The 23,696-nt window shown below is 47.3% G+C and overlaps 2 protein-coding genes across 2 annotated transcripts in view; one reads left to right on the top strand and one right to left on the bottom strand.

The window, feature by feature from the left end:
• Window positions 1-8,485, bottom strand: part of MED12L (mediator complex subunit 12L) — a gene marked incomplete at its 5' end in the record, with an annotated part of 132,282 nt that extends 123,797 nt beyond the window's left edge. The window contains 4 exons of the mRNA XM_084292392.1: window positions 1,298-1,457; window positions 2,510-2,701; window positions 4,516-4,620; window positions 8,387-8,485. Coding sequence (XP_084148518.1) covers window positions 1,298-1,457; window positions 2,510-2,701; window positions 4,516-4,620; window positions 8,387-8,485 — 556 coding nt within the window. The remainder of the gene's footprint in view (window positions 1-1,297; window positions 1,458-2,509; window positions 2,702-4,515; window positions 4,621-8,386) is intronic.
• A 3,104-nt stretch (window positions 8,486-11,589) lies between these two features.
• On the top strand, window positions 11,590-18,443 carry CLRN1 (clarin 1; the record flags this gene model as incomplete). The annotated part of the gene is made up of 3 exons (XM_084291648.1): window positions 11,590-11,842; window positions 17,445-17,624; window positions 18,178-18,443. The coding sequence occupies 3 exons, from the start codon at window positions 11,590-11,592 to the stop codon at window positions 18,441-18,443; spliced, it is 699 nt and encodes a 232-aa protein (XP_084147774.1).
• Between the last annotated feature and the right edge of the window lie 5,253 nt (window positions 18,444-23,696).

A 23,696-nucleotide genomic window follows, 5' to 3' on the forward strand; every position in this document is an offset into this window, starting at 1 on the left:
AAGGAAAAAAGAAAAAAGAAAAAAAAAAAGGCAAGAGGACAGCATTTAGGGCATGCCTAATGCCATTTGCTGACCTGCAGGCCGATACACCCAAGCCAGCCAGGGCTATCCCTAAAGCACAGCAGCTCACAGGCCATGCCAGACACATGGTACAGGCCTGCACAAAGATCCTCCAGACCAAGTCCTTGAGAGAAACAGAACAGGCAGGTATCAGCCTCACTGTCCACTGCACCACACAGGACTGCCCAGCTACAGGCACGCACCAGACCGAATTCACGAGGCTGTCTGACTCCCTCCTGTCCCAAAGCAGGGCAAGGTCAGAAGCAAACACCACACAAGGGAAGCCAAAACATGCTCATAGGGAAGCCTGTCAGTACTGCAGCCACCCAGAACTGAGCAAGGAATAAATAGGGGGGTAAACAAGGGATAAATACATCATATTCAGCAAGTACTTCAGAAGACCATGCCACAAGGACCCCACATCTGTAACTATAATGAAAAAATAGGCGTAAGATGCTCGCCAGGAAACACTTTTTGGGCTTTAATTAGAAATTCAAAGTGAAAATGAATGCTTCAAGCCTAAAAATAAAAACAAACAAACAAGAAGTGAAAGAAACAAAATGAGTTAGTAGAACGATGTAAAAATTTCTCACAGCCGTATGGAGATGCTGCTAAACAGCATCTGATCACAGATGCTTTAAGGAAAAGGAAAAAGTTCATAACAGGTAGTGGAAGAGCTGTAGCTATTGCATACAAACTGAGAGTAGAACTAATAGTTACCATACCTTTGATCTCTAAAGGGTGCTCACTGTTTGGTCTACTGGCTTGGTGCCAGACAGTGTCATTTAACATCAATACTTAAAATAAATACATTACCACCTATGTTTTAACACATACACTTGCAAATTCATTTTGTTCCAGGCTTTCTAAATCAGCAGCTCAGTTTGCTCCTTGGTAATGTTTATCTTAGCACAGCCTTTGCCACTCCTGGCAACCCCACAGAGACTGGCATCAGTGGTTAAGACACAGCGCAGTCAGCTCCTCAGATACCGTGCATGGAGATTTAAGAAGAAAACAGCTGGGAGGAGAACAAGCCAACAGGGCTGTATTTATGCCACATGGCTTTTTGTACTCTTTGACACACAATTCTAAGCAAAACCAATTAAAAAGACGTTTTATTCCCCTTCCCACTACACAGATTCATCTCCAGACAGTCAGTAACACAAAAGCCACAAACGGGAATAGCAGGTCCTTTCAGCCGTTACTATTCATTCGGACATTAAAGTTGTTTATTTACCTATATTTGGATCGGTGGCCTGGCGTTTCTTGATTTTAGCTTCAGAAATAGCAGCATAGTAGGCACATGTCATTTTGATCAGCCATGCCGCTCGTAGCAGTGGCACAGAATATTTTGCTAAGTAAGCAAAAACATCTTCTTTTTTACTGAGAATTGGAACCTGAAATAAAACAGGAAGCAAGTTATAGCACACAGTCCAAACAGCAGCTAGCACCTGCGGGTTAGCCCAGGACCCCTCTCCTCAAACCCTAACTAGCTGGACAGTGGCAGATCTCTTCAGCAACCTGGGAAACCACTAAGCTGACAAAGCCTCTTGTTTAGGCACATACAAAGAGGCACAACAAAGGAAAGGTACCACCCCACACCTTCCCCAGGTTACACCAGGAGCATCCTTCCCCATCTCTGAGATGCCTACAGGGCCACTAACAATCCTGCCAATACAGCCAAAGACATACAACGTGCAGGAAGAGTCCTGCAAGCTGATCCTCAGAACTTCTGGAAATTAAGCACGTACTGAGATTTTGGTTATGGGTTCAGTTACACAGATTCTGTCAGTATCCTGGGTGCCCCTGGCTCAGAGCCCATGGTAATGGAGCGCACCAGGGAAAGAAGGTGGCCAGCTGCAACACGTGTCTGTGCCAAGCAGAGAACAGGGCTGCTCCCACAAAACTTCCCAGTGAAGCCACTCTGTTCTGTCACAGCACTCCTTAAGCCTTTCTGCATAAAGGTAGCATAACTTTTGAACGTATTTTTAAAGCAACATTTATGAGTAAAAGACATTTCGCACCCAGTGGAGACAGAAGGGAGTGGAGGCACAAATATTACGCTTGCTGTCCCCCTACAAAAAATGCTAATTACTCCTTCAAGATTATTCAACCTTTCCAAGAGAGCGCCTGGAGAACAGACGCACATCAATGCAGAAAAGCACCGCTAACCAAACACAGGTGATTTTTGGTAACACTCTTTTGTAGTCATTCTAAGGTCTAGTCTACCCAATTAGTTTCAAAGGGCTCTTAACACGCTTATGTATGTCCATAAGCCCCTTTTTGTTATTCTGTTTTTAAATCATAAATAACAAAAGAAGTCTCTCTGGTGCTTTTATTCAGAAAGTTAACCTTTTAACTCATTTTATGAATACTGCCTTATCCTTACAGACCAATTCAGTACAACCCCAGTACAATCCAAGAAACAGGGGAAGAAGTATGTTTATACCTTTTTTGCTAAAATAGTCAGTGGTTTACTTCCTGCTAAATCTGTGAACCAGTTGTGAATTGCACTCTGAGACCGAGCAGTAACCAGCCAGTAGTTATCTTTGGCATTTATTTGTGGTTTCTTCTTTCCTGTGTCCTGGAACGTGTTAAGTTTTAGCTTTTCCGCTAATATGCTGCTAAAGTAAGCGCCAATCTGGTGGGGAAAAAAAGGGAGGGAAAAATAACACACGTGACAACCCAGTTAGCAAGCATCTATTGTACATTAACGCACACAGAATCTTTATCTGAATAGATGCAGTCATCACTCTAGTCCAGGCTATCAGCCTAATAAAGGTTACACTTTAAAGCCCTGCAGCTAGCAGATAGAGATTCCTGATATTAAAGTAACTGTGCAATGCTTTTGCAGTATTGCTATAAAAGCTGCAGGCCAGCAAAACCAAGCCAAAGACGACCAGGCCTCAAAGACAACAGAAATGCAGCCACCACTTACAATGACTTCACTGTAAATCACCAGAAGCACATCACTCCAGGAGTTGAGTATCTCAGATTTAGGACCTGACACAGCATATTCGAGATGTGTCAGCATTTTATAATGCAATAAGTGTATATAGCTGTTGTTCACTTCTAATAAGAACAAACTACACTGCCACAAGAACTGCATCAATTGCCTTTGCATTGTCAGTTACAGCAGGCAAAACTTCAAAGATTTGGATAAGCTAGTAAGTGTTCTGACTTCTATTCAAAATGCCTCCACTTCCACTCACTACCTTCAGAATGGAAAACATTGTAGGATTCCCTTACACAGAACTTTCAATACTGAAACAGCAGAGAAAAAAAAAAAAAAAAAAAAAAGAAAAGACCAAAAGAGGTATTATTTACTGTGTGAGGTTCTTTACATACCAAAATTACTATAATACAAATTAAATTTTAATTAATTTTTAGACTTGTCAGTAAGAATCAGGTGATTGATTTTCAAATAAATACATTCATAGTTGGGTAATTTTAAAACCTATGAAAAGTTTTTAATGAGACACTGAACTTATTTTGGTAATTCTACACTTACATCTTCCAAACAACTATAAGACTATAAGCAATTCCTTGTGAATTCGTTTTACTTTTCAGTTATGTTCAATAGTCAAAACAAGACTAATTGAAATGTGAGACAGAAAGTACCTGCAGGTGGCAATTCTAGCAAACAAAGAATGTAACAAAAACCTTTAACATTTCAACAATAACAACCTTGTCATTTACTTGTATCACTTCTCATTTCAGATTTACGCTCTACTAAAATAAAAGAGCATCACTGTAATAAGTAGATTCAAATATTCCAATAAGCCATAAAACATCATATATTTTAAGAGTCACTTTGTTGGAAAACATTTGTTAAGCTTCTTGATAAATTTCTCATTCAAAATTGTTTATTTGTGTTTTCCCAACAGAACAAAAAAGAGAGTATACAAATCTGGATAGCTTACTCTTTTTTTTTTTTTTTCTAAAGAGTTATAACTTTCAGTTTGGAAGATAATAGCTAATATTTTAGTGATTTTCATTGCTCTTTTGTATCTCAAACATCTTCAACTCTCAAAAAAACATAGTAGAGCCAGGTTAAGTTTCACTAAACTGTCCAAGAATATAATAGAAAACAGTCTGATGAAACATACATAAGACCAAGGCAAGGGAATGGTTTGTAAACACTAGGGACTTTCAGGGAAAGAGTCACTAACAGCTTTGTAAGTGAAGCAAATAAAAGAACAGGAGCAAAAAATAATGTGTGTGCTATAATGATGTGCAATAGCTATGTGTTGTTCTCAGTATGTGTGTCTTCCTTTAAAGACTGGTAACACCAGGCAGCAGGACCACAGCTCAGCGTTCCTATATTAGTTCTGTAATCAACTCTAACATGAAGACTTCCAACTAGAAAGCAAAGAAGTCGAGAACCAAGTATAACCATTGCCAGCTTGGTAGCAGGCTACACGAATATACTCCAGGTACAAAGCCAGGCCTTACCTTTGAGGCATTAATGACGATGTTTCTAGCAGACCCATGCTCATCTCCAGAGAAGGCAGGCTGATTACTGAAGCCTTGCTTTACGTTCACTGCAGTAAGTTCATCCTGCAAAGAGTGTTTTAGGGATGAAAAAATGACATGACAACTTCTGAAGTCGCATCATTCTGAGAAGCATGTTTTATAAAGAAGTGTTATCTGTATGCTAGTCCACCACACCTGAACAACCCTTGAAATGCTTTGTACGTACAGGATGCCAGCGAAGGGAAATGCAGTGCCTCTCCTATCCTCTGGCTCCCATTAAGTGTTCTCCTAACTACAGACTTCAAGGCCATAACTTTATAAGGATGGCAACTGTTTTGCGGGAAGAGGGTTGCTGCCCACAGAAAGGGTAGCAGAAAACAAGGCTCATCCTCCTCGGAAGTGAATCATCTCTGGCTTATCCAGAGGCACCGTCGCAGCTGCACTCGTGGCCAGCACCAGGGCCTTGGTGCCAGGGCAGCCAGCAGCACGGGGCCAAGCGCAGCGCCGAACGCGTCCCGCCCCACGGGGCCTCAGGGGAGCCCTCAGCGAGCACGGGTCTGAGCTGCACAGGCTGGAGAGCTTGCTTTGGTTCTTCCTTGGTCTCTCCCCAAAGAGAAGGCAGAAAACTCCCGTGGCAAACCAGCCACCTGCCACCAAGGGCATCAAGCCCAGCCTGCGGACCACCTCTAGCAGACGAGATGTAAAAACCGTCCCCAAGATGACTGTGAAATGACCCATGAAAACAACAAGCAACTGAAATGCAACCGAGCTAACAACAAGAATAAAAGAAGAGGAAAAAGAAGAATGTAGTAACTTTATTAGAAGATTTGATTACTGGTTTGGGGCGCCTTCTCCCCAAAAATAATGACCCAGAAACTTCCATTCAGTTTATTCTCTTGTGCTTTGCAATGCGTTTTGCTTTTCAGTATTTTCTCAAAGTTTGTGAGTAACACAGGAGACAGCACTGTATTTAGAAGAAATCTAAGCTCTCTAGGGTTTATGAAGTTAGCAAGCCTCATCTAAATTTTAAATGAAATCAACAAGAAGTGCTGGAGCACTCCTCCACCCACACTATCCCCAAGACAGCCTTGAAAACACAGATGAAGGCAGAGATGAAAGTGATCAAAGGGATTATAAGCAAATAAATAAAAGGTAAATGGCAAACAGATGGAGATATATGTTACTATTACAGCCATTTCCACAGATGACCCCAGCTCTGTTATCTTTAAATTCTTCCTCCTCTGAAGAAATCTGTCTAGATATAGCTACACTGAAAATAACTGAGAACCGTGTGTGGTACTGCTGCAGCTACCATTACTGTACGAGCAAGCTGGGGATGGACTGACAACACAAACACAGCAGTGTTTTGGTTTTGTCTGGCTCAGATTTCTCCCTGCCTCCAGCCGTAGTTCAGAAATTTTAAACACGGAACCCAGGACAGTTGCATAACCAAACACCAGCCACAAATTAAATTAACAGACATGCCACCCGTGAACACAACACGCAGAGATACAAACAAATCAACAATAAAAGTTCAGCTGAATGTTCACAGGAGTTCTCATTACGCCTCACGCCAGCCCCACTAATGGCTCAGGGTTGTTTTCCACGAGCACAGCTGTCCTGGCAGAGGGCAATATTTCCTAGACCAAGCAGCAGGAACCCCAGCACAGCTAAGCTGTACAGCGCTGAAGGCAGGCGGGCTGAGCACGCTTTCACTCGGCTCGATCCGCAGGCCCCTTCCTAACGAGAAGCAGAGGAGCTCGGCACGCTGCTGTCACCGAGCGATCTGCGCCGGACCTGCCGCGCTCCTGCAGGGATGTCGAGCTTTCTTTCCAAACGTCAAGCAGGGCCCCAAGTGAGCCCAATCAAGACTTCAAATGGTTTTGAAGTTTAAAGAGCCAAACGAACACCTAAGCCCAAACTGCATTAATTTCCTTTGGAAAGTATTTTAATTGTTTCCCATGGAACGCTTAAAACCTGCTTATATATTTGCAGCACTTCCTTTGCTGAGCATTTATGAATCCAACACACACAACCCTTAGAGAAACAAAGCCTAACAAGTTCAGACCAATGTTCACGGGAGCGGAGCACTGTCAGCTCCACGGGGAGTCAGACCCCACACCAAACCCGCAGACGTTACCTCCCCACACCGCAGCGTGAGCCCTGCAAAGCCTGCTCGAGGAGGCGATGGCAGCACCGGGCAGCACAGCGTGGTCAGGGCACTCACAGCTACACCAGCGGAGCCAACACAACGTTATCATTGGGTGTTCTGGATCGTCTAATTCTGTATTAATCTGCTTTGAACAAATGAGCTCCTGCAACTTAAATGTTTTCCCACCTCCTTAATACTTATTACCTATAATGCTTGTTTATTGCAGCCAGCAGGTGAAAAATGGAAAGCTGTTTTTGAAAAACTAGGAACTGGCCAGTTTATTCTGATGTCTAAGCCGAGCAGACAATGTACAGAGCTACACTAGCACAATTTGACAGTCAAAATGAGGCATATTTGAAATACATTCTTTTTCTCCCTAACCTCAAAACTTTCCTTCAGAAGAGAAAATAAGTTTATGAACTCATGAAAGGAACAAAACAGACCTTAACTCAGTCATTCCTTTCAGATCCTCTCACAAGCTCCAGCTTTTGCTTTGTGCCTTTATTACAAGAGGCCATCCACTTTCGGCAGCCTGGAGCCACACCAGCGTTGGCTTGGAGGCCTAACCCCTGGGTGGGAAGCTCCAGCGATCTGCCCTGTGCTGTGACCGCCATGCCAAAAACCCTGCGCTCAGGCTCACACCACTGAACAGCAGGTGCCTTCTGAACGGTGAGATCAAGAAGTAGCCCCCTAAGAGAGACTGGTGTACACCGAACGCTGTGCCAGTTACGGATCAGCGAGCACCCCGGGACTCATTAGGATGAGAGGAAGAAGGGCACCGTGCTCAGAGCAGCGCTGTCCCCTCAGCACCCGCAGCTCAGAAGCCACAAGCAGGACGAGCCATCCCGAGCAGCCAAACGCCAGCACAGGCGAGTTTCTCTGCTGACGAGGGAGATGCCAGGCTGGGCAACCTACACACGGATGGCAAGAGCCTAAAGGAGCACCACTCTCTTATAGCACTGAAGGGCCTAGAAAGACAGACACATTCCCAACCAGCGTAAGGAATACTGTGAAAAGGCCGAAAGACACTCGAGGTCAGAAAAAATCAGAGATGGCTTGAAAGATTAGCACCAGGCTGAGAGACACACGGATCCCTGCATGCTGCTCCCAGCCCCTCTCTCCGGGCACTGCCCAAGCCGCCCTCGGGTGAGCCCCGGGCAGCCACCACACAGCAGGCGGCAATTCGGAGCCGCTGCCCAGCGAGCCGCAGCGGGTCCCTTCTGGAAGCCTCCCCCGGCAGCGGCGCAGCGCAGGGCTCACGGCTCCGCGCCCCCCCGTCCCCCCGCCGGGCTGACCCCGCGCCACGGAGCCCCTCCGGCGTCCCGGACCCGTCCTCCCGGTGCCTGCGGATCGCGGAGCGGGGCCCTGGCCGCGTCCCCCCCCCGCCGGGCCCCGCCGGGAGCCGGGGCTGCGGCTGCCCCAGCCTCGGCCCTGCGCCTCCGGGGACGGCCCCGGGCTCCGAAGCCGCCCGGCCCGGCCCTGCCCAGCCCAGCCCTGCCCAGCCCAGCCCTGCCCGCCCGCGGGCCGCCGGCATCCCAGCCCCGGCCCCGGCCCCGGCCCGCCCCCGGCTCGCCGCAGAAAATGCAAGTCAGCGGCGGCTCCGCTCAAAAGTTTCGGGGGAGGCGCCGGGCCGGGAGGCGAGGGCGGCGGCCCGCGGGGGGCCGGGGGCCGGGCACGGAGCGGCGGGGCCGGGCTCACCTCCTTCTGGCGCGGGTCCTGCGGGTAGACGTCGGGCGGCCCCAGGCGCGGCCGCTTGAGCGGTCTCTGCTCATAGCTGAGGAGCCCGAAGGCGGCCATGATCGCTCATGTTCGCCGCTGGAGCGGGCTCCGAGCGCCAGGGAGCAGCACTCGGCGCCTCGCCCCCCGCCTCAGCCCCCGCCGCGCCGGGGGCGGGCCGCGCGCCGCCGCCACGGCCGGGCACGGGCACGGAGGGGGGGAACGGGGGCGGCCGGGCCCTGCCCGCTGCCTCCCGCGGAGCCGCCCCCGGCCCTGCCCGCAGCGGGGTGGCAGCGCCCCGAGCCCCCAGCCCGGCCCCCCGGTGGCGCCCGGTGGCGGCTCGCCGCTGGTAGCACCGGTGTCGGGGCGGGCGGGCGGCTGGCCCAGGGCGAGGCAGACGTGGCCGCCCCCCGGCAGGGTCAGGCTGCAGCCGCCCCGGGGCAGCCCCCAAAAGCCCGGCCGGGCGCTGCTCGGCTCCTCCGCAGCCTCCCTCCGGGCACCCCAAAGGGCCGAGGGGTCTCCGGCCTCTGCAGGAGGAGCCTGAGCAGGGTGCAGAGCCCCCGGGCTGCCGCCCCCTCTCCTGCCGCTCCTGGCCCGTGCCCCACGGAGCGAGGCCCAGATCCCCCTCCCGCAGGTACCAGGGGGGCACCGCGCCCACCCCCGGGTCAGGGGAGCCCCGCGCCCTCCTTCCAGCTGCCACCGGCTGTAGAGGTGCATGGTGCTGAGCCCCAAAGGCTCCTGCCGTCCCAGCAAGAAGGGCGGTCATTTCCAGTGCTGCAAACAGTGAGAAAACAGTAACAGAACTGGTGTCATCTCAAAGGTGGGATGCGAGCCAGGCAGGACCCAAACGAGACAAATAAGCCAAAGAAGGCTCTTTTCCAGTGCAAGGGAAAAGACCATCAGTGGGACCTGAGGTCACAGCACAGCCTGCAGAACAGCTCGTGGTGCCACAAGATGCATTGCCTCGGAGAGCAGCTTCCAGGCCAGCTGTTAGTTACCATCCCTTGCCCCCGTGCAACCAGCCACAGCAGTACTTTTACAATATCCCTTGGTTACTTCTGTTTGTTTTTTAACCTTGGCCGCAAACAGCAACTCCCTTAATTCTTGTTTCAGGATGACATTAACAGAAAGCCTGGAATCTAGTGCCTCTGAGGAAAAAGCAACAAAAAACAAAACCAAGTATTTTCACTTCCCCTTCTTATCCTTCATTTGTTGCATCTTCTTCGGTTTTGTCATATATTCAGTGTAGTATTCACTGCGGTGGAGCATGCAGCATTTGCAATAAAATATTTTCTGTGATCGTCAGATAGCTCAGCTTCACTTCTTTCCATTAATTACCTGAAGGATAAAATAATCAATTATTTCATTCGCATGTTCCAGAAGAGGGAAGATGTTACAAAAACCTGTCAAAACTTTTATTGAAAAAGACCTTCCTTTTCTGCCAGTCTAACAAGAACACATGTAAATTTCTTTTCCTGTATCTTCTTTCCCTGTATTTGTTTGATAAACAAAGTATCCCAGGTACCAGGCAATATCATTTTAGCCACTCAGAAAGCAACATTGTTTTCCTGTGCAAATATAAAGAAACAGACCCTGTAAATATCTCCCTAGTGTTCAATCTAGAATCCAACAGCTAGATTTAGAAAGTGATTTGTACTGTCTACCAAGATACATATCAAGGGGTTTCTGAACAAGTCTGTCAGAATCCATAGGTGCTGAACGTTGCCGTGACAAGTTGCTCCAAAGCAAACTCCCGGACCACTCTCAAGTTGAGTTCCCAGCTTGTCTGCACACAGAGTTCTCTCCAGCCCACTCCCCTGCTGCCTTTATGCCACCAGCCACTGCCTAGGGCAAAGCCCTAGGAAGGGAAGAAGGTGTGAAGAAGGCTGTTGCATGGACATGCATACGTTCAAGTCTTGCTTTCACTGCTACCATGTGGTGATAGTTACACTGAAATGCTCCACTTCTTCAGGGAATAAATGCATTCTGCTTAAGTGTTCAAAATCATCTTTAAAAATAAAGGTATTTCCAAACCTACTGCTCAGCATCATGCACTGTGCAAGATTGGTGGGGCCAGATTCCTGTGACAGTGCCATCTTTTGGTTACATGCCATAATCATGCATGAGGCAGTTTTATTTAAGCTTTAGTTTAGAAAAAGTTATGTCTGTACCCAGTCTTGCTTCTTTTTAATTCTAAGGTTGTCTAAAAACATGTAGTTAAACCAGACTTAGTCACCTTTAAGCTCAATTGATATGATACTCTTAAAACATCTGAAGAGTATTCCTGCCACAGACATGCATCCAGATAACTTAACTGAATTGATTTGGAAAATAGAGAAAAACCCTTCTGTTGTCTAGAAATTGCTAGCAGCCAGTAAATCAATGCTGCCAGCCATGTGGCTGACCCCAGGTGATGCCCCAGTGAGGCAGCATGCCAGGGCAGCCCCAGGAGCAGCAGGGACCCAGCCATGGGCACCCCACCTGCATGGCCTGGAAAACCAGGCAGAGGAGTTTGCCAAAGCATCCTGCCACACACAGCAGCCAGGGCAGGAGCAGATCCAGCAGATACCAACATGCCAGGGCAGAGAAAGCGGCTGGATACAAGCAGGTGTCGCAGGGAGGGCTGCCCGGCCCAGCCCAGGCACCACACACTGCCTCCCCGCTGCATTAGGAGCACCCATAATGGGAGAGAGAACAGCTCAATGCTGCTGGCTCTAGAAGAACTCCTGGAAAAGTAAAGCCTTCTAAAAACTTTAGCTTTGGATGGGAGATAGCCAGATAAGCAGCCAAGTCCAGTCCTGAAATCCTCAGGTCACCCCGTCAGACAAGGGAGGAAGGGAGCACTCCTCAAATTACAGAGGTTCCTTCTGTCATCTTAAACCTTCGTTATCAAGTGACACAGGATGCACTGAAACACTCTGCAAACTGCTTTTTTCCAGGCTGGAGTGTGCAAACTGGAGTTACACAGCAGACAGAAGCGGAGAGGGAAAAGGCAGACGTCCCCAGCAGCTCACAGGGCAGCACGCCCCGCGGTGCCTCCCTGCCAAAGCCCCCGAGGAGGGGGCACTGAGGAGGGGGCTGCCAGCACGGCTGGGCTGGGCACCCAGCGCCTGCCCGCCGGGGCGATGGAGAGCTCCTCGCTGCCTGGCTGAGGCTGCATCGCCCCAAGGACTTGGCGTGCCACCATGCCAGCCCAGCAGAAGAAAATCATCTTTTGCATAGCTGGGGTGTTCAGCTTCGCTTGTGCCCTGGGGACCGCGGCAGCCATCGGCACTCAGCTGTGGATTAGAGGAACGATCCTCTGCAAGACCGGAGCCCTGCTCGTCAACGCCACCGGGCAGGAGCTGGAGAAGTTTATCGGGGAAATCCAGTATGGGCTTTTCTATGGCGAGCGAGTGAGACAGTGCGGGCTCGGAGGCAGACCTTTTCAGTTTTCATGTGAGTAAGAACGGGGCTTGAATTATTTAACACTGTGCTGCTCACTGCTAGGGGAACCAGGAGATAACTGCCCTGGTACCCCCCTGTTCGTACACAGACCTTAACAGGCATGAAATTTTATAAAGCCTAATGTTACCCTTACAACATTTCAGTCTTCGGGTTTAAATTACTCTTTTCTGATACTAGCAAAGCCATACTAATATTTTCAGCAGTTTGTGTTTCAATTAACAGATGCTACATAAAAAAACATATATTTTTGAAAAAGTAATTTCATATATTATTGTTTGTCAATTAATCTTTATCATCTTTCTGTGCATGTCAATATTACATCCTCTGCTCTGTCACAAAAGAAAAATAAACCAGCAGGAATGTCAAAGTAATGGGGGGATAGAAGAATTTTGCTGCTGTTGAGAAACAAAACAGCCAGAGATTAGTAATCTGCTGTATTAATTGGAAAAACATCTGGTTGATACTAGCTGACATTCAGACAATTGATCTGCAAATTGAACTTAGTAACCAACATTCAAAATCTTATGAAACTGTTAGCAGTGGTTTTGCTTTACATGTAATATTCATAACCTGTTCATCTTCAAGGGTAAGAAGATCAATGAAGTGATCAAGTGAAGACATTTTGCATGTAGCAACACTAAACAGATGATAACAAACAGTCATTTCTTATACATGCTGCATGCCACCTGAAATTATTACCAAACAAAATTTGGAAGCAATCTGCTAAAGCAGCACTGGCAAATTGCTTACATGAGTCACCTAAGGCAAAGTAAGGTTACCAGATTAAGTGTCATAAATGGTCTACTATATTATTTTTTCAAAGCAGTAGACCAGACTCATTTTACACAATATGAAGGCTTACCTTCTCTAATTAAATCCATCACTAAGCTATTTAGCGAGCTGGAAGCTCTCGGTCCTGCTGCACGCTGTGGCTGTGAAGAAAGATGCGCTGCCCTGCAGGTGTCGGCTGCAGGAAGTTCTCAGAGCAGTCCACAAAGCCCCAAGGAACTCATTTCCTACCAAGGGTTGAGCTGTCCCTTCCCGTGAGCTGCCGCCAGCCCTGTGGCTGAGGCCTGCTGGGGCCCCTGGCCAGCGCTGAGGGGACCAGGGTGTCCTGCCTGCCTCAGACAAGGACCCAACCCCAGCACTGCTGAGCAGCCACCCAGGCGTCCCATCCCGCAGGGAAAGCCAGCCCGAGCCAGAGGCAGGCAGCTGGCTTCTGCTCCTTATCAGCTGCAGAGACTCCCAGACCTTGAGACCATTTCCTTACTCAAGCTCCTGTCTTTTCACTTCTGCTTTAAGTTCATCGTGTTATGGCTAAAATATGTTAATGTACTGCTAGGGTGATTCCAGCAATAGTTTCTCTGAAAACAGACATCAGGCATTCAAAGCTTTCAGGAATTCCATAAAGGAAAATGGAAGAGAAATTCACTCAACATCAGTAAATGTCATTTATTTATTTATTTTGAGAACTGAGTTTTGAAGCAGGTGCTTTAATGCCTGTTCTCAGAATGTGAACCCAATGCTGGATTTAATCTCATGCCTGAGACCCCCCAGGCCAGAAGAGAAGCTGTGATATGCCTGTGGTAGGGCAGCATCCCTCCCTGGAGAGAGCAGGCTTCCTTCCAGGGGCCTGGCAGCCCAGCACACTGCTGACAGCAGATCATCACCCAGGGCAGCAGCGGGAGCAGGTCTGAGGGGAACCTAAGGGCCTCAACAGACCCAAAGCAGCCTGCCCAAGGGCAGGATTTTACCTTTTAATTTCTGTCCATGCAAGTCAAGCATTAGTAGTGAAATATTTCAGTAGGTCCCACTCAATGTTAGAAGCACATTGCAGGTTGTTTATCTGCCCTGGAATCCTTTACGTAGCACACGATGAAAAGGTAGCACTGCGAGGAGATCCCTGGCAGCATGCACCCAAACCACCCCCCAGTCACAGCCCGAACAGCTCCGTGAGCCCAGCAGCAGGTCCCAGCCTCACCTCCCTGCTCTCACCAACAACTGATGGCAAGCACTGATGTCGTCTTCACACGTTGTTCTTGGATCTTTTATTTGGACTAAAAAGCAAATGCAACAGTTACTTTAATGGGATTAATATTTAGAAAACAATGGCTGGGTGGTTTAGCAAAGTCTGCATCTACCAAAAGCATCCACTTTAGAGACCAGACACGGAGAGGCCGCTTCACACTCCCTGGGGCTAGAGGAGACCCATCCTGTCTGAGCCAGAGCCCTCGGGAGCTCCCTGTGAGCAACGCAGAAAGCAGAACCACCACGTACAATATACACATCTGTTCTTTAATGCACTAAAGTGCACTTTAGCATGTCTAAGAAGAAAAGGCATGGAAAATAGGCTAAATGATTTAGTTCTATGCTTGCTCCCATTAAATGCTCCCCTCTGACCACTGTATCTCTTTTAATTGTAAAATGAATTTGCTCTGCCAGCAAACCCTGTTAGGCTGGGGAAAGCCTTCTGCCTCATTTACTCTTGCTGATTCTCATCTGTTTCTAGGTCAGCAGTTCATTTTCTAAAGGTCACTGGCATGCATACTGAAACACTATTTCATTCATTACAATGAAGGAATGTTTTTCTTTCAAGACAGCATTGTTACTGGAATTATTTTTTCCCCAATATGTCACTAATAAAATTTTAATGACAAAAACTATAAATGCAGGTGCCAAGGGAAAGATTCAGCACAATGCAGTAGCATACTTGCTTAAAATAAACAATAAAAATCTGTATTATGAAATAAGCTCATGTTCTCCCAAAGGATTAGGTAGTGTTGCATGAACTAATGTTATTCCTTGCACAAATTCTGCACAAGCAAGGACTCTTCAGCCTTTTGCTGGCTATCTTGAATAGTACAAGAGTAAAATCGTACTTTACAGCATACTAGCAGTACAGCTGTTCCTTACACTTATGAATACACAGCATTTGTAACTTTTTGGAATATTTTACAGTCCAACAGACACAAGGTCTAGTTTCCAAAAACTGCTTTGTTCTACTAGGATGAGATAAGCAATTTAGCCACCAGCAACAACTGGACAATACACAGCCATCAGCAGCAGCTGCCTTCCAGGCATGGAGATTCTCCCTCCACACCAGGCAAACCCACCCAGTTGGTAACAGGGCAAGCACCACACTGCAGCGTGCTCACAGGGCTGTGCATGCGCCGTGGGCCCCACAGTGCCCTCTCTGCTCTCAGCAGACATTAGCAGCACAAAGTGGCAGTCAACACAGCTTCGGGAGCAATGCACAAGCATTTGTGCCATTAATTTCCCTTTTGTTCAGTCAGGCGATAAATTGGCTTGACACCACATTACCTGCATCTCTGTATTTACTGCATTGCAGGCTACAAAATATTTGCTGGTAAACATTTTGCAAGGTAGGTTAATTTACATGAGGCTTATTCCTCCCAGCACATTGCAGCTGCAGTGAGGCAGCTCCAAGGTGTTATTACCCTGCTTTAATTGTGCCCCTGTGGATCAGCAGCAGCTAAGTGTGTTTGATGATTACTTCTGAAATATCCATTGTCACTAAACAAACATGAGTGATTAAAGATTACCCTTATACCAAGGCTGATCAACTATCCCCTGTGCCACAGCCAAGCAGGATCACACTTTGGGAAAAAACTGCATGAAAAATATTTAAAATGATTCCTAACATTTGGCCTATGATGGTCACACAGGCCATTACACAGCTGAACCTCAGCACAGCCTCTGGTAGATCAGGCAGCAGTAATTAACTGTAAATGCCAAATCTGACACAGCGTGGCTGCTGTTCCCACTGGTAGGGTCTCCTCATGCTGCATGGGCTCCCAAGGGCAGGCTGCTGGGGCAAGTGACATAGCAGCAAATGCAGCCAGTGCTAACACAGGCTTTGGAAACAGTTATACAGCATAGAGCAAGCACATTGCATGGACTGCCTAACAGGCAGTGCTCACACATAACCAACAGTGTTTTTCCTCTTGACCCTGCAGAGCAGTGCTCTGCTGCAAAAGCAGCAGCATTTTGCCAGCCCCCAGGAGAACCAGCACAGCCCTGAACAGCACCAGGTTTCGTAGCCACACGCTTCAGTATTTGATACCTTGTTTTCTCTTTGTATCCTCCTTTCTTATTGCAGGACTTCTCCACTTCTCATTAATTTATCTTCTTTTTGGCCACATGCTTCCAGATAAAAACATCCCTCAAATCTTTCACCTGTGGAAATACAGGGGAGAAAACTTCAATCACACAAAACACTCCACCTTTCAAAATTTCACTCTGAATTTGTGGCACTTACTCCTATGATGTAACCTTTATGAATGACTTCCTCTATTTTAAAATAGTGAAATAAGATACTACTTTAAGAGATTAAGGTAAGTACAGAAATAGACGTTTTAATACAAAATAAAAACAGGAAAACATCAAGTGATAGGAAACCTCCTGTCATTTTTGGTGTCTTCAAATCAAATCTTTGGCATTGTTAATGGATTTTCACAGGGAGCTCCCATCATTTCCATTCTGTAAACATCCACACACATTACCTTTCCCCAAATATCATTCATTCTTGCAGCTTTTAATGTCACCCAGAAACAGATCACACTGCAGTTCACCTGTATGTCAGTACCACAGATTTACTAATATTTTCTTTTTCATTGCTAAAGATGGACCTTTAAATTAACATATTTAGTGCTTTGGATTTTCGCTTTAAAAAAGCATTTAACCAAAATTCTTTGGGCATAAGCTTAACAGAACAGCAGTGAATATTTGTGCAAGTCAAAGTGGTGGAATCACTGCTTTCAGATGTAAAGGGAATCAACATTACAGCTGGGAGCAGTTCTTTGCTTTCATAGCAGACAAAGCAGCCAAACCCCCACATTTCTACACAGGACACAGATAGCACGTGGTATTCCAGACCCACTGAATAAGCACCCAAGGCACTGAATAAGCAGAGCCTACCTCACACCCACCGAACAATCATCTCACATGCCCACAGGGTTGGGACCACTGCATTCCCTGGGGCTTTGTCATCCCACACCAGGCGTGCACCAGTGGGACAGGAGCAGAGCCTGGCCTCCTCCTGGCCCCCCTGCAGGACTGGTGCTCCGGGCACTGCTCAGAGCACAGCTGTGAGTGATGGTGCTCAGTAAGGTGCCTCTCATCCCGCATCGCAGTAAGCAATGTCTCACCTCATCCCCTCTGCACATGTATTCTGGAAAACAAACAGCACTGGCCAGAACAATCCAGTCCGAGAGACAGGTTTTCTATGACTTGCTGATCACTCCAGACAAGATCAGGCACAAAAGTGACACTCGCATCAACTGTAACTAAGTTTGGATGCTAATAAAGGTCTGGGCAAAGCAATAAATATAAATGACATTCCAGTCAGTGAATGAGCTAAGGAAATAATTTACCCTCAGTAAGCATGAGAATAAATGCAAGGAGTTTATTTCTGGATTTGCTGTCCACCTCCCCAAAAGACAAATCTCTGGCCAAGCCTCTAAGAGACTTGAGACTAAATCTGTTGCATTTGGAAAAGCACAATTTAAATAATTTGCACAAATTAGCAGCAAATTGCTTACATTATTTATTTATTATTGCTTATAACTTTTAGTTTTTCCAGATCTGCTCAAAATTATCCCTGCAAGTATCCATGTGAGTGTCATTCTCTTCTGCACGGTGCTGATCGTCTTTGCCCTGGTGGGAACAGGCTTCTTCATGTACAATGCTTTCGGCAGCCCCTATGAAACTTTGCATGGCCCTGTAGGGTTGTACCTCTGGACCTTCATTGCATGTAAGTACCATTCCACATCACCTGAATTTGAGATATATATATATTTTTTTTTGGCTTATTTATCAGCACAGTAGACTATTAAGGACTACAGCTGCATTGACTCCAAAGTGACAAAAGGAAATCTAGGAGAGAGGTGGATAATTTTGCTGTATTGACACCTGGCTTTCCTCCAGGTGTCAATACAGCAAAGGTGTTGTCTTCTGACTCCAGGTGTTTTCCTGGAGTCAGAAGACAAAATGCTGAAGTTCCCCATGGCAGTGCGTGGTGGGACAGGCCAGCAGGTAGCAGAGAGACAGGGCAGGCTGTCCTGTCCCCTCTGTCAGGAACATGGGGACCCCAGCACAGCCAGTGGGCAGTGAGTCCCAGCACAAGACGAGTGGGAGGTCTGCTCGTGACACAGCCTGTGGCTGGGGTTCTAGAAATAAGCTCCCAGTAAAAATGAAGTCATGATGGCCATAACAACACCATCAATACAGCATCCCATTGTGATGGATGTAATATAGCCTTGCTGCCAGGATTTCTGATGTGGTGAGCATCTCTCATGTTCTTTCAGGTTCCTGCGGTTGTCTCATCCTGATTCTCTTCTCCTCAGAGGTGAAGATCCACCACCTTTCAGAAAAAATTGCTAACTTTAAGGAGGGAAGTTTTACGTTTAAAACTCACAGTGAACAGTTTGCAGATTCCTTCTGGATCATCCTAGGCTGCTCCTTGGTGCACTTCATGAATGCCCTCTTGATCCGCTTTGCTGGCTTTGAATTTCCTTTTTCAAAATCAAAGGATTCAGCAACAACCACTGGAGCAGTTGACCTGATGTATTAGATTTACTTAATTTATGAACATTTAAAGCAAAGAGGTTTATCACCGCTATTTTCAACAATCACCAAGAGTACTAACTTTTAAATGATTAGCTGTAAAGAAATTAAAAACAAGAGAAGGTTTTAGGTAGATGTCAATGTGACATATACAGTAAACAAAAGATAACATGCTATCTGGTGGCATCAAAATCAAAATACTCTTCCTTGGAGTAAAACCTTATCAGTATATCTACTCCTCCTTCCTCCAGGAACTTATTTTAGAAGTAGGTGGTACCGACAAAATTAAATCAATAGCATTGAACTGAATCTAGATAGTAAGATAAGTACTCAACCATGTAAGAGTCTACAATCACCAGCAGCACAGTTTTGACCTTTACCTGTTGTAAGTGCCGTGATGCAACTATCACCACACCAGGGCAGCAGACCACAAGGGGAAAGAGCAGCAGGGCCAAGAGGAGAAAGCCCTCAGGCTTTGTGCCTCAGGCAGCAGGCACTACCCCAGAAACCCCACTGGAGGGGAAGGCATGGCTTTGGCAAGGGCTCGCAGACAGAACCCAAGCACCCAAACCCACCACTAACACTTTAAGCTTGTGTCACATGTGACAACACCATTATTTCTGTCTATAAGCTTCTCTTAAGTTTTTTAATTTTAAAAGCCCAAACTATTACTCTGACCCTGAATTCCAAATTCCCCAGTGCAATCACTGCAGCTGTGGGTATGGCAAGCCTTTGGGAATTTATTTGGGAATACACTGGCAAACTGTTGGTTTTTAACCCGACCAGCAGCTCAGCACCACACAGACATTTGCTCACCACCCCTCCCTCCCCCCAGGATTGTGGAGAGGATCAGAAAACAATAGAAAGTTTGTGCGTTGAGATAAAGACTTATTATTAGGACAGAAAATAAATAATTATGTGTACAAAATAAGTGATGCACAATGCAACTGCTCACCACCCACTGACCAATGCCCATCGCATCCCCGAGCAGCACCCCAGCCAGCCCCCCCCACAGTAATCGCTCAGCTCGGTGCCACATGGCATGGAATACCCCTTTGGCAAGTTTGGGTCAGCTGTCCTGTGTCTGTCCCCCCTCCAGCTCCTGCTGCACCCCCAGCCTGCCCACTGGCAGGACAGAGCAAGAAGCTGAGATGTCCTTGGCTTGGTGTAAGCACTGCTCTGCAACAAGTAAAGCATCAGGGTGTTAACATTATTCTCATCCTAAATCCCAAATACAGCACCCTACCAGCTACTAGGAGGAAAAATGACTCTATCCTAGCCAAAATATAAGACAGAAATATAAGATGTAGAGGAGATTCAGAGTACTCCCTCCTGCTTACATGAGGGAGGAAGCCTGGCTGAGTACTGCTGAACAGCCGCTGTGCAACACAGCGAGGCAAAGAGCACATCCAGGAACACAGCAACATAAACCCAAACCAGGCACCTTTGGTACTGTGCTACACCCACCCAAAGCCTCATGGTCACAATTATGAATAGCTCAGCCCAGAGAACAGCCAGTAAGTGCTCTCTCATCAAGCAGTACAAATAAACAAAAAGCAAAGCTCCTGGCAAACAGCAGCGATGGAAAGAGGCCCCAGACACACAGCATGCTGCAGCTCAGCAGGGGCTGGCAAGGAAACACCTGAGGCTCTCCAACTCAAGACCCACAGGAAGCCAGTGGGGATGAACGCATCGGTCCCTGTGTCTCTGAACCTCTGCAGGTCAGGTAAAGCAGCCAGGCCACTCGCCCCAGGTACGGCTATGTCAGCCTAATTACTTACAGACAGGTCAAAAGAGCTTCACCTCAGCAAACACCACCTCCGTGAAGATGAGGCTGTCCTTGCATAGCATGGAACCGCTCTTCCAAGCAAACAGCAGAGAAGGTGCCCTAGGGGAGCAGAGGCTGCACCAGCTGCCCATTTATCTGCCCAAGTTGCTGAGGTTTCGGGTGCAGCTGCAAGCAATGAGCAATCCCACTCATCACCCCTGGAGTCACCTTGTGTCTCAGGGAGCCTTGTGCCTCAAGCTGCAGCATCTTACAAGATGACCTTGCTGACATTTATGCCAGTTTTTATACTTTTACTATGAATGACAGAAAAACCATGCTTATTTTTATAAAAGTTGTGTCATCTTTGTTCCCGCTCCACCAAGCCTCATACAGAACAACCCTGCCTCCCGAGCTGTATCGTATACACCTAGTTTCTAACAATCTGTAAGCACTACTGCAGATTTCCACGACCACCAACATTTTTTTCACATTTTCCTTCTGAGCTAATGTGTGTTCTTGTTAATTAATATTAATGCATCTTCTTAACACATAATTTGTATTACGTTTCATTGTGTTACCATAGAACAAGTACTGAGAAGCAATGTTTCGCCCTTGTTCCTGGTGCTTTATGAACCCAATCTGCTTTCAGCCCTGCTGCCCCACAGGCAGCCGGTAGCACAGAGGTGAGAGGTACCGGCTGCCCTCAGCGCCGTGCCTGCCCCGTGCCCTGCCAGTTCTGAAGGAGCGAGCCTGTATCTGTAAGGCAAAGAACTGCACGGAGCTGCCTCAGTGCAGATCAGCCTTCTCACCACGTTTCCTGTGCAGAGGAGAGGGGCCCTGCTCCTGGGGAGCCCCTTCACAGAGAGCTCCTCTCTGTCCCACCCCGTCCCCTCCCAGCCTACTCTCAAGTGTGAGGCCAGCTGTTGAAGCCATGCTTGTCCATTTTCCAAGGCAAATATAATAACTTCTTACTAGCAAAATTAAATTTTGTCAATATTTAGGTTGGACCAGCTAAAAGTGACAGTTGCAGTGAGCATGAGATGCTCAGCTCATGCTCCTGGATCAGCACCAGCATGTACTCTGTGATCACTTTTAATCCACGAGCATCAACTGAAGTCTTGCTCTGCATCATTTCTAATTTCACAATTAAAAAATACATATATACAGCTAGAAGAAATATGTAAATATATTTTGAATGTTCTTGAAAATTCAGATTTTTTTCTATCACAATAAAAAAAAAATAGTACGCATGTGTGTCTGTGTGTGTGTGTGCATGCAGTGAGCATACCTATAACCACAAACACGTGCACTACATGTTACACAGGGCATGTATCAGGATTATACTGCCCACCCAGCGATGCCGCCCCAGAGGTGCTGCAGACGTGGGTGCTCTGCACCTGGTGACCCCATGCACAGCTGTGAAGGGAGCTGAGGCCGCACGGGTGCCTCTGCTGGTGGACTCTTTTGAAACAGATCCATTTTCATGTTTTTTGTTGTCGAAGGTACTACGCCAAGCAGACGATTTATCATGCAGCACCCGCTTACAGAGTAAATGCAGTCAGCTTCTGTGCTGTGGCACTGGCAGCACGTCCAAACTGAAACCTACCTGCAGAAACTTTTCTACAGAGCACAGCCAGGAAATTACACGCGTCTGCAGATGCTGGGGCGTGGGGCAACGAAGGTGGTGGTGCTGTGGGAGAGAAGCCAGAGGAGACCCCTGCAGGGGCGGCTGGTGCCCTGGTGGGGTGCTGAGGCCCTGGTGTCCCTGCGGGCAGCATCGCCATGGGGGGGGGAGGGTGCTGCTGGCCCTGCTGGGGTCCTTCTGCCCCCAGCAGTTGTGGGGCTGGAACCATGCAATAGGAGAACTTAATGGAAGCGTGCAGCATCTCGCAGCACGTCCTGCACCACGGAGAAGCTGGAGAAGCCGGCAGGGCCCTGCTGCTGTGGGTGTGGGATTCCCCTGGGGGAAGCAGTGACTTTCCCACAGCTCCTTCAGGCAGAGCCGCTGACCCTGCGAACACCTGCCTTCTGGCAAGTTGGCAGGCACCGACCAGCATCCCCCTTCCTGCAGCTCGCCCATCCCCAGCTGGGCTCCCCGTGAGCTGGTGGCTGCGTGGTGCCTGCAGAGCCGTGTGGTGCTCTGCTCCTCTCCACAGCCCCAGCTCTCGCAGCCCCGTGGTGTCCCCCCGCTGCGCTCCTGCAGACCGTGACCAGCACTGATGAAAGTTTAATCACGGCGTGGCAGCAGGAGGTGACAGTGAGCCTGGGGCTGTGGCTCCGATGGATGAGCAGGGAGCTGGGCACCCCGAGCACCCCAGGGCGCAGGCAGCACTGGACGAGATCTGCAACAAAATTTCAGATCTGAACAAATGGAGGGAAATCTTTCATTTCCGTGGGTAAGGTTTTTGTCCCCCTTTGTTATCACACATTTTAAATTCCAGACTTTTTGTAACATTATATTTCGTCACAAGACTTATGCCAATGCAGGAAAGGTTTTCAGGTGTTTAGTAACGCGAGTGCAACAGCTTTTCCTCCTCTTCTCTTATGGAGTTCTTCTCCAGCTGGTCTCCTGTTCCTTAATGCATTAACAATGCCTCTGTTTTATTTTTTGATTTATATTTTATTTTGCAGTTTGGAAATCACTACTACTACTCATCAGGTAAGCGTTTCTCTAAAAGGTAACATTTTGTACTTGTCTACCAGTTTTTGCAACTGTTTTGCCATGTCATCCTATTGAAGAAATTACTCATCCGAGTGTGTAGTACAACAGCCTTTATAGAGACTTATTTCTTGTGCTCCTTTTCTAAGAAACATGCGTTTTCTTCAGGTATTTAAAGGGATGTTTTCCCAATCTGAATCAAAATAGCAAAACATTTCAACATAAATTGACCTTTCTGTCTAAACATAACAGTTTTCATGGTCAGTGGTCAACTTTAGAAGACAGGGGGAAAAAAAGATAGTAAGTGAAGACCATAGAATACAAGTATTTGGAGAACCTACTCCATCCTTAGGTTGACAAGCACAGAAGCTTATTTCCTGAAATTCAGACAAACACAACATTCTTCTTCTACACTGTAATCATTTGTTCGTGTGGGAGTTATTTTTAACAATTAGTTAAAGTTAGTTGGAAGTGAAGTATACAAATGCATATTTATCTGTCTAACACAAATATACCTAAGCCTCACACCCTTGTCAGTTTATACATAGTAAAACAACTCAGGAGCATAAAATTGATATTTGAAAGTAAATACCACGCACCTTTAAAACAAACAATTTGTAACTAAAAATTGACTGTGTTTACCCAGGCCTGTTTTAAGCAGAAATGTCCCCCGTTGCTCTTAGCCTGTCAGTGTTGAAGGGGGCTGTAAAGGAAAATTTGGCTGCGCAGGGCCCGTCCCCACAGCCAGCAGGGAGTGTGGTGGATGGCAGAGCCGAAAACTGCACCCTGCAGCGGTGGCGGGGAAGGAGGTGAGCAGGGAGTGAGCACACGGG

Source organism: Netta rufina, assembly GCF_964035555.1.
Source record: "Netta rufina genome assembly, chromosome: 9".
In the NCBI taxonomy this organism is placed as follows: Eukaryota; Metazoa; Chordata; class Aves; order Anseriformes; family Anatidae; genus Netta; species Netta rufina.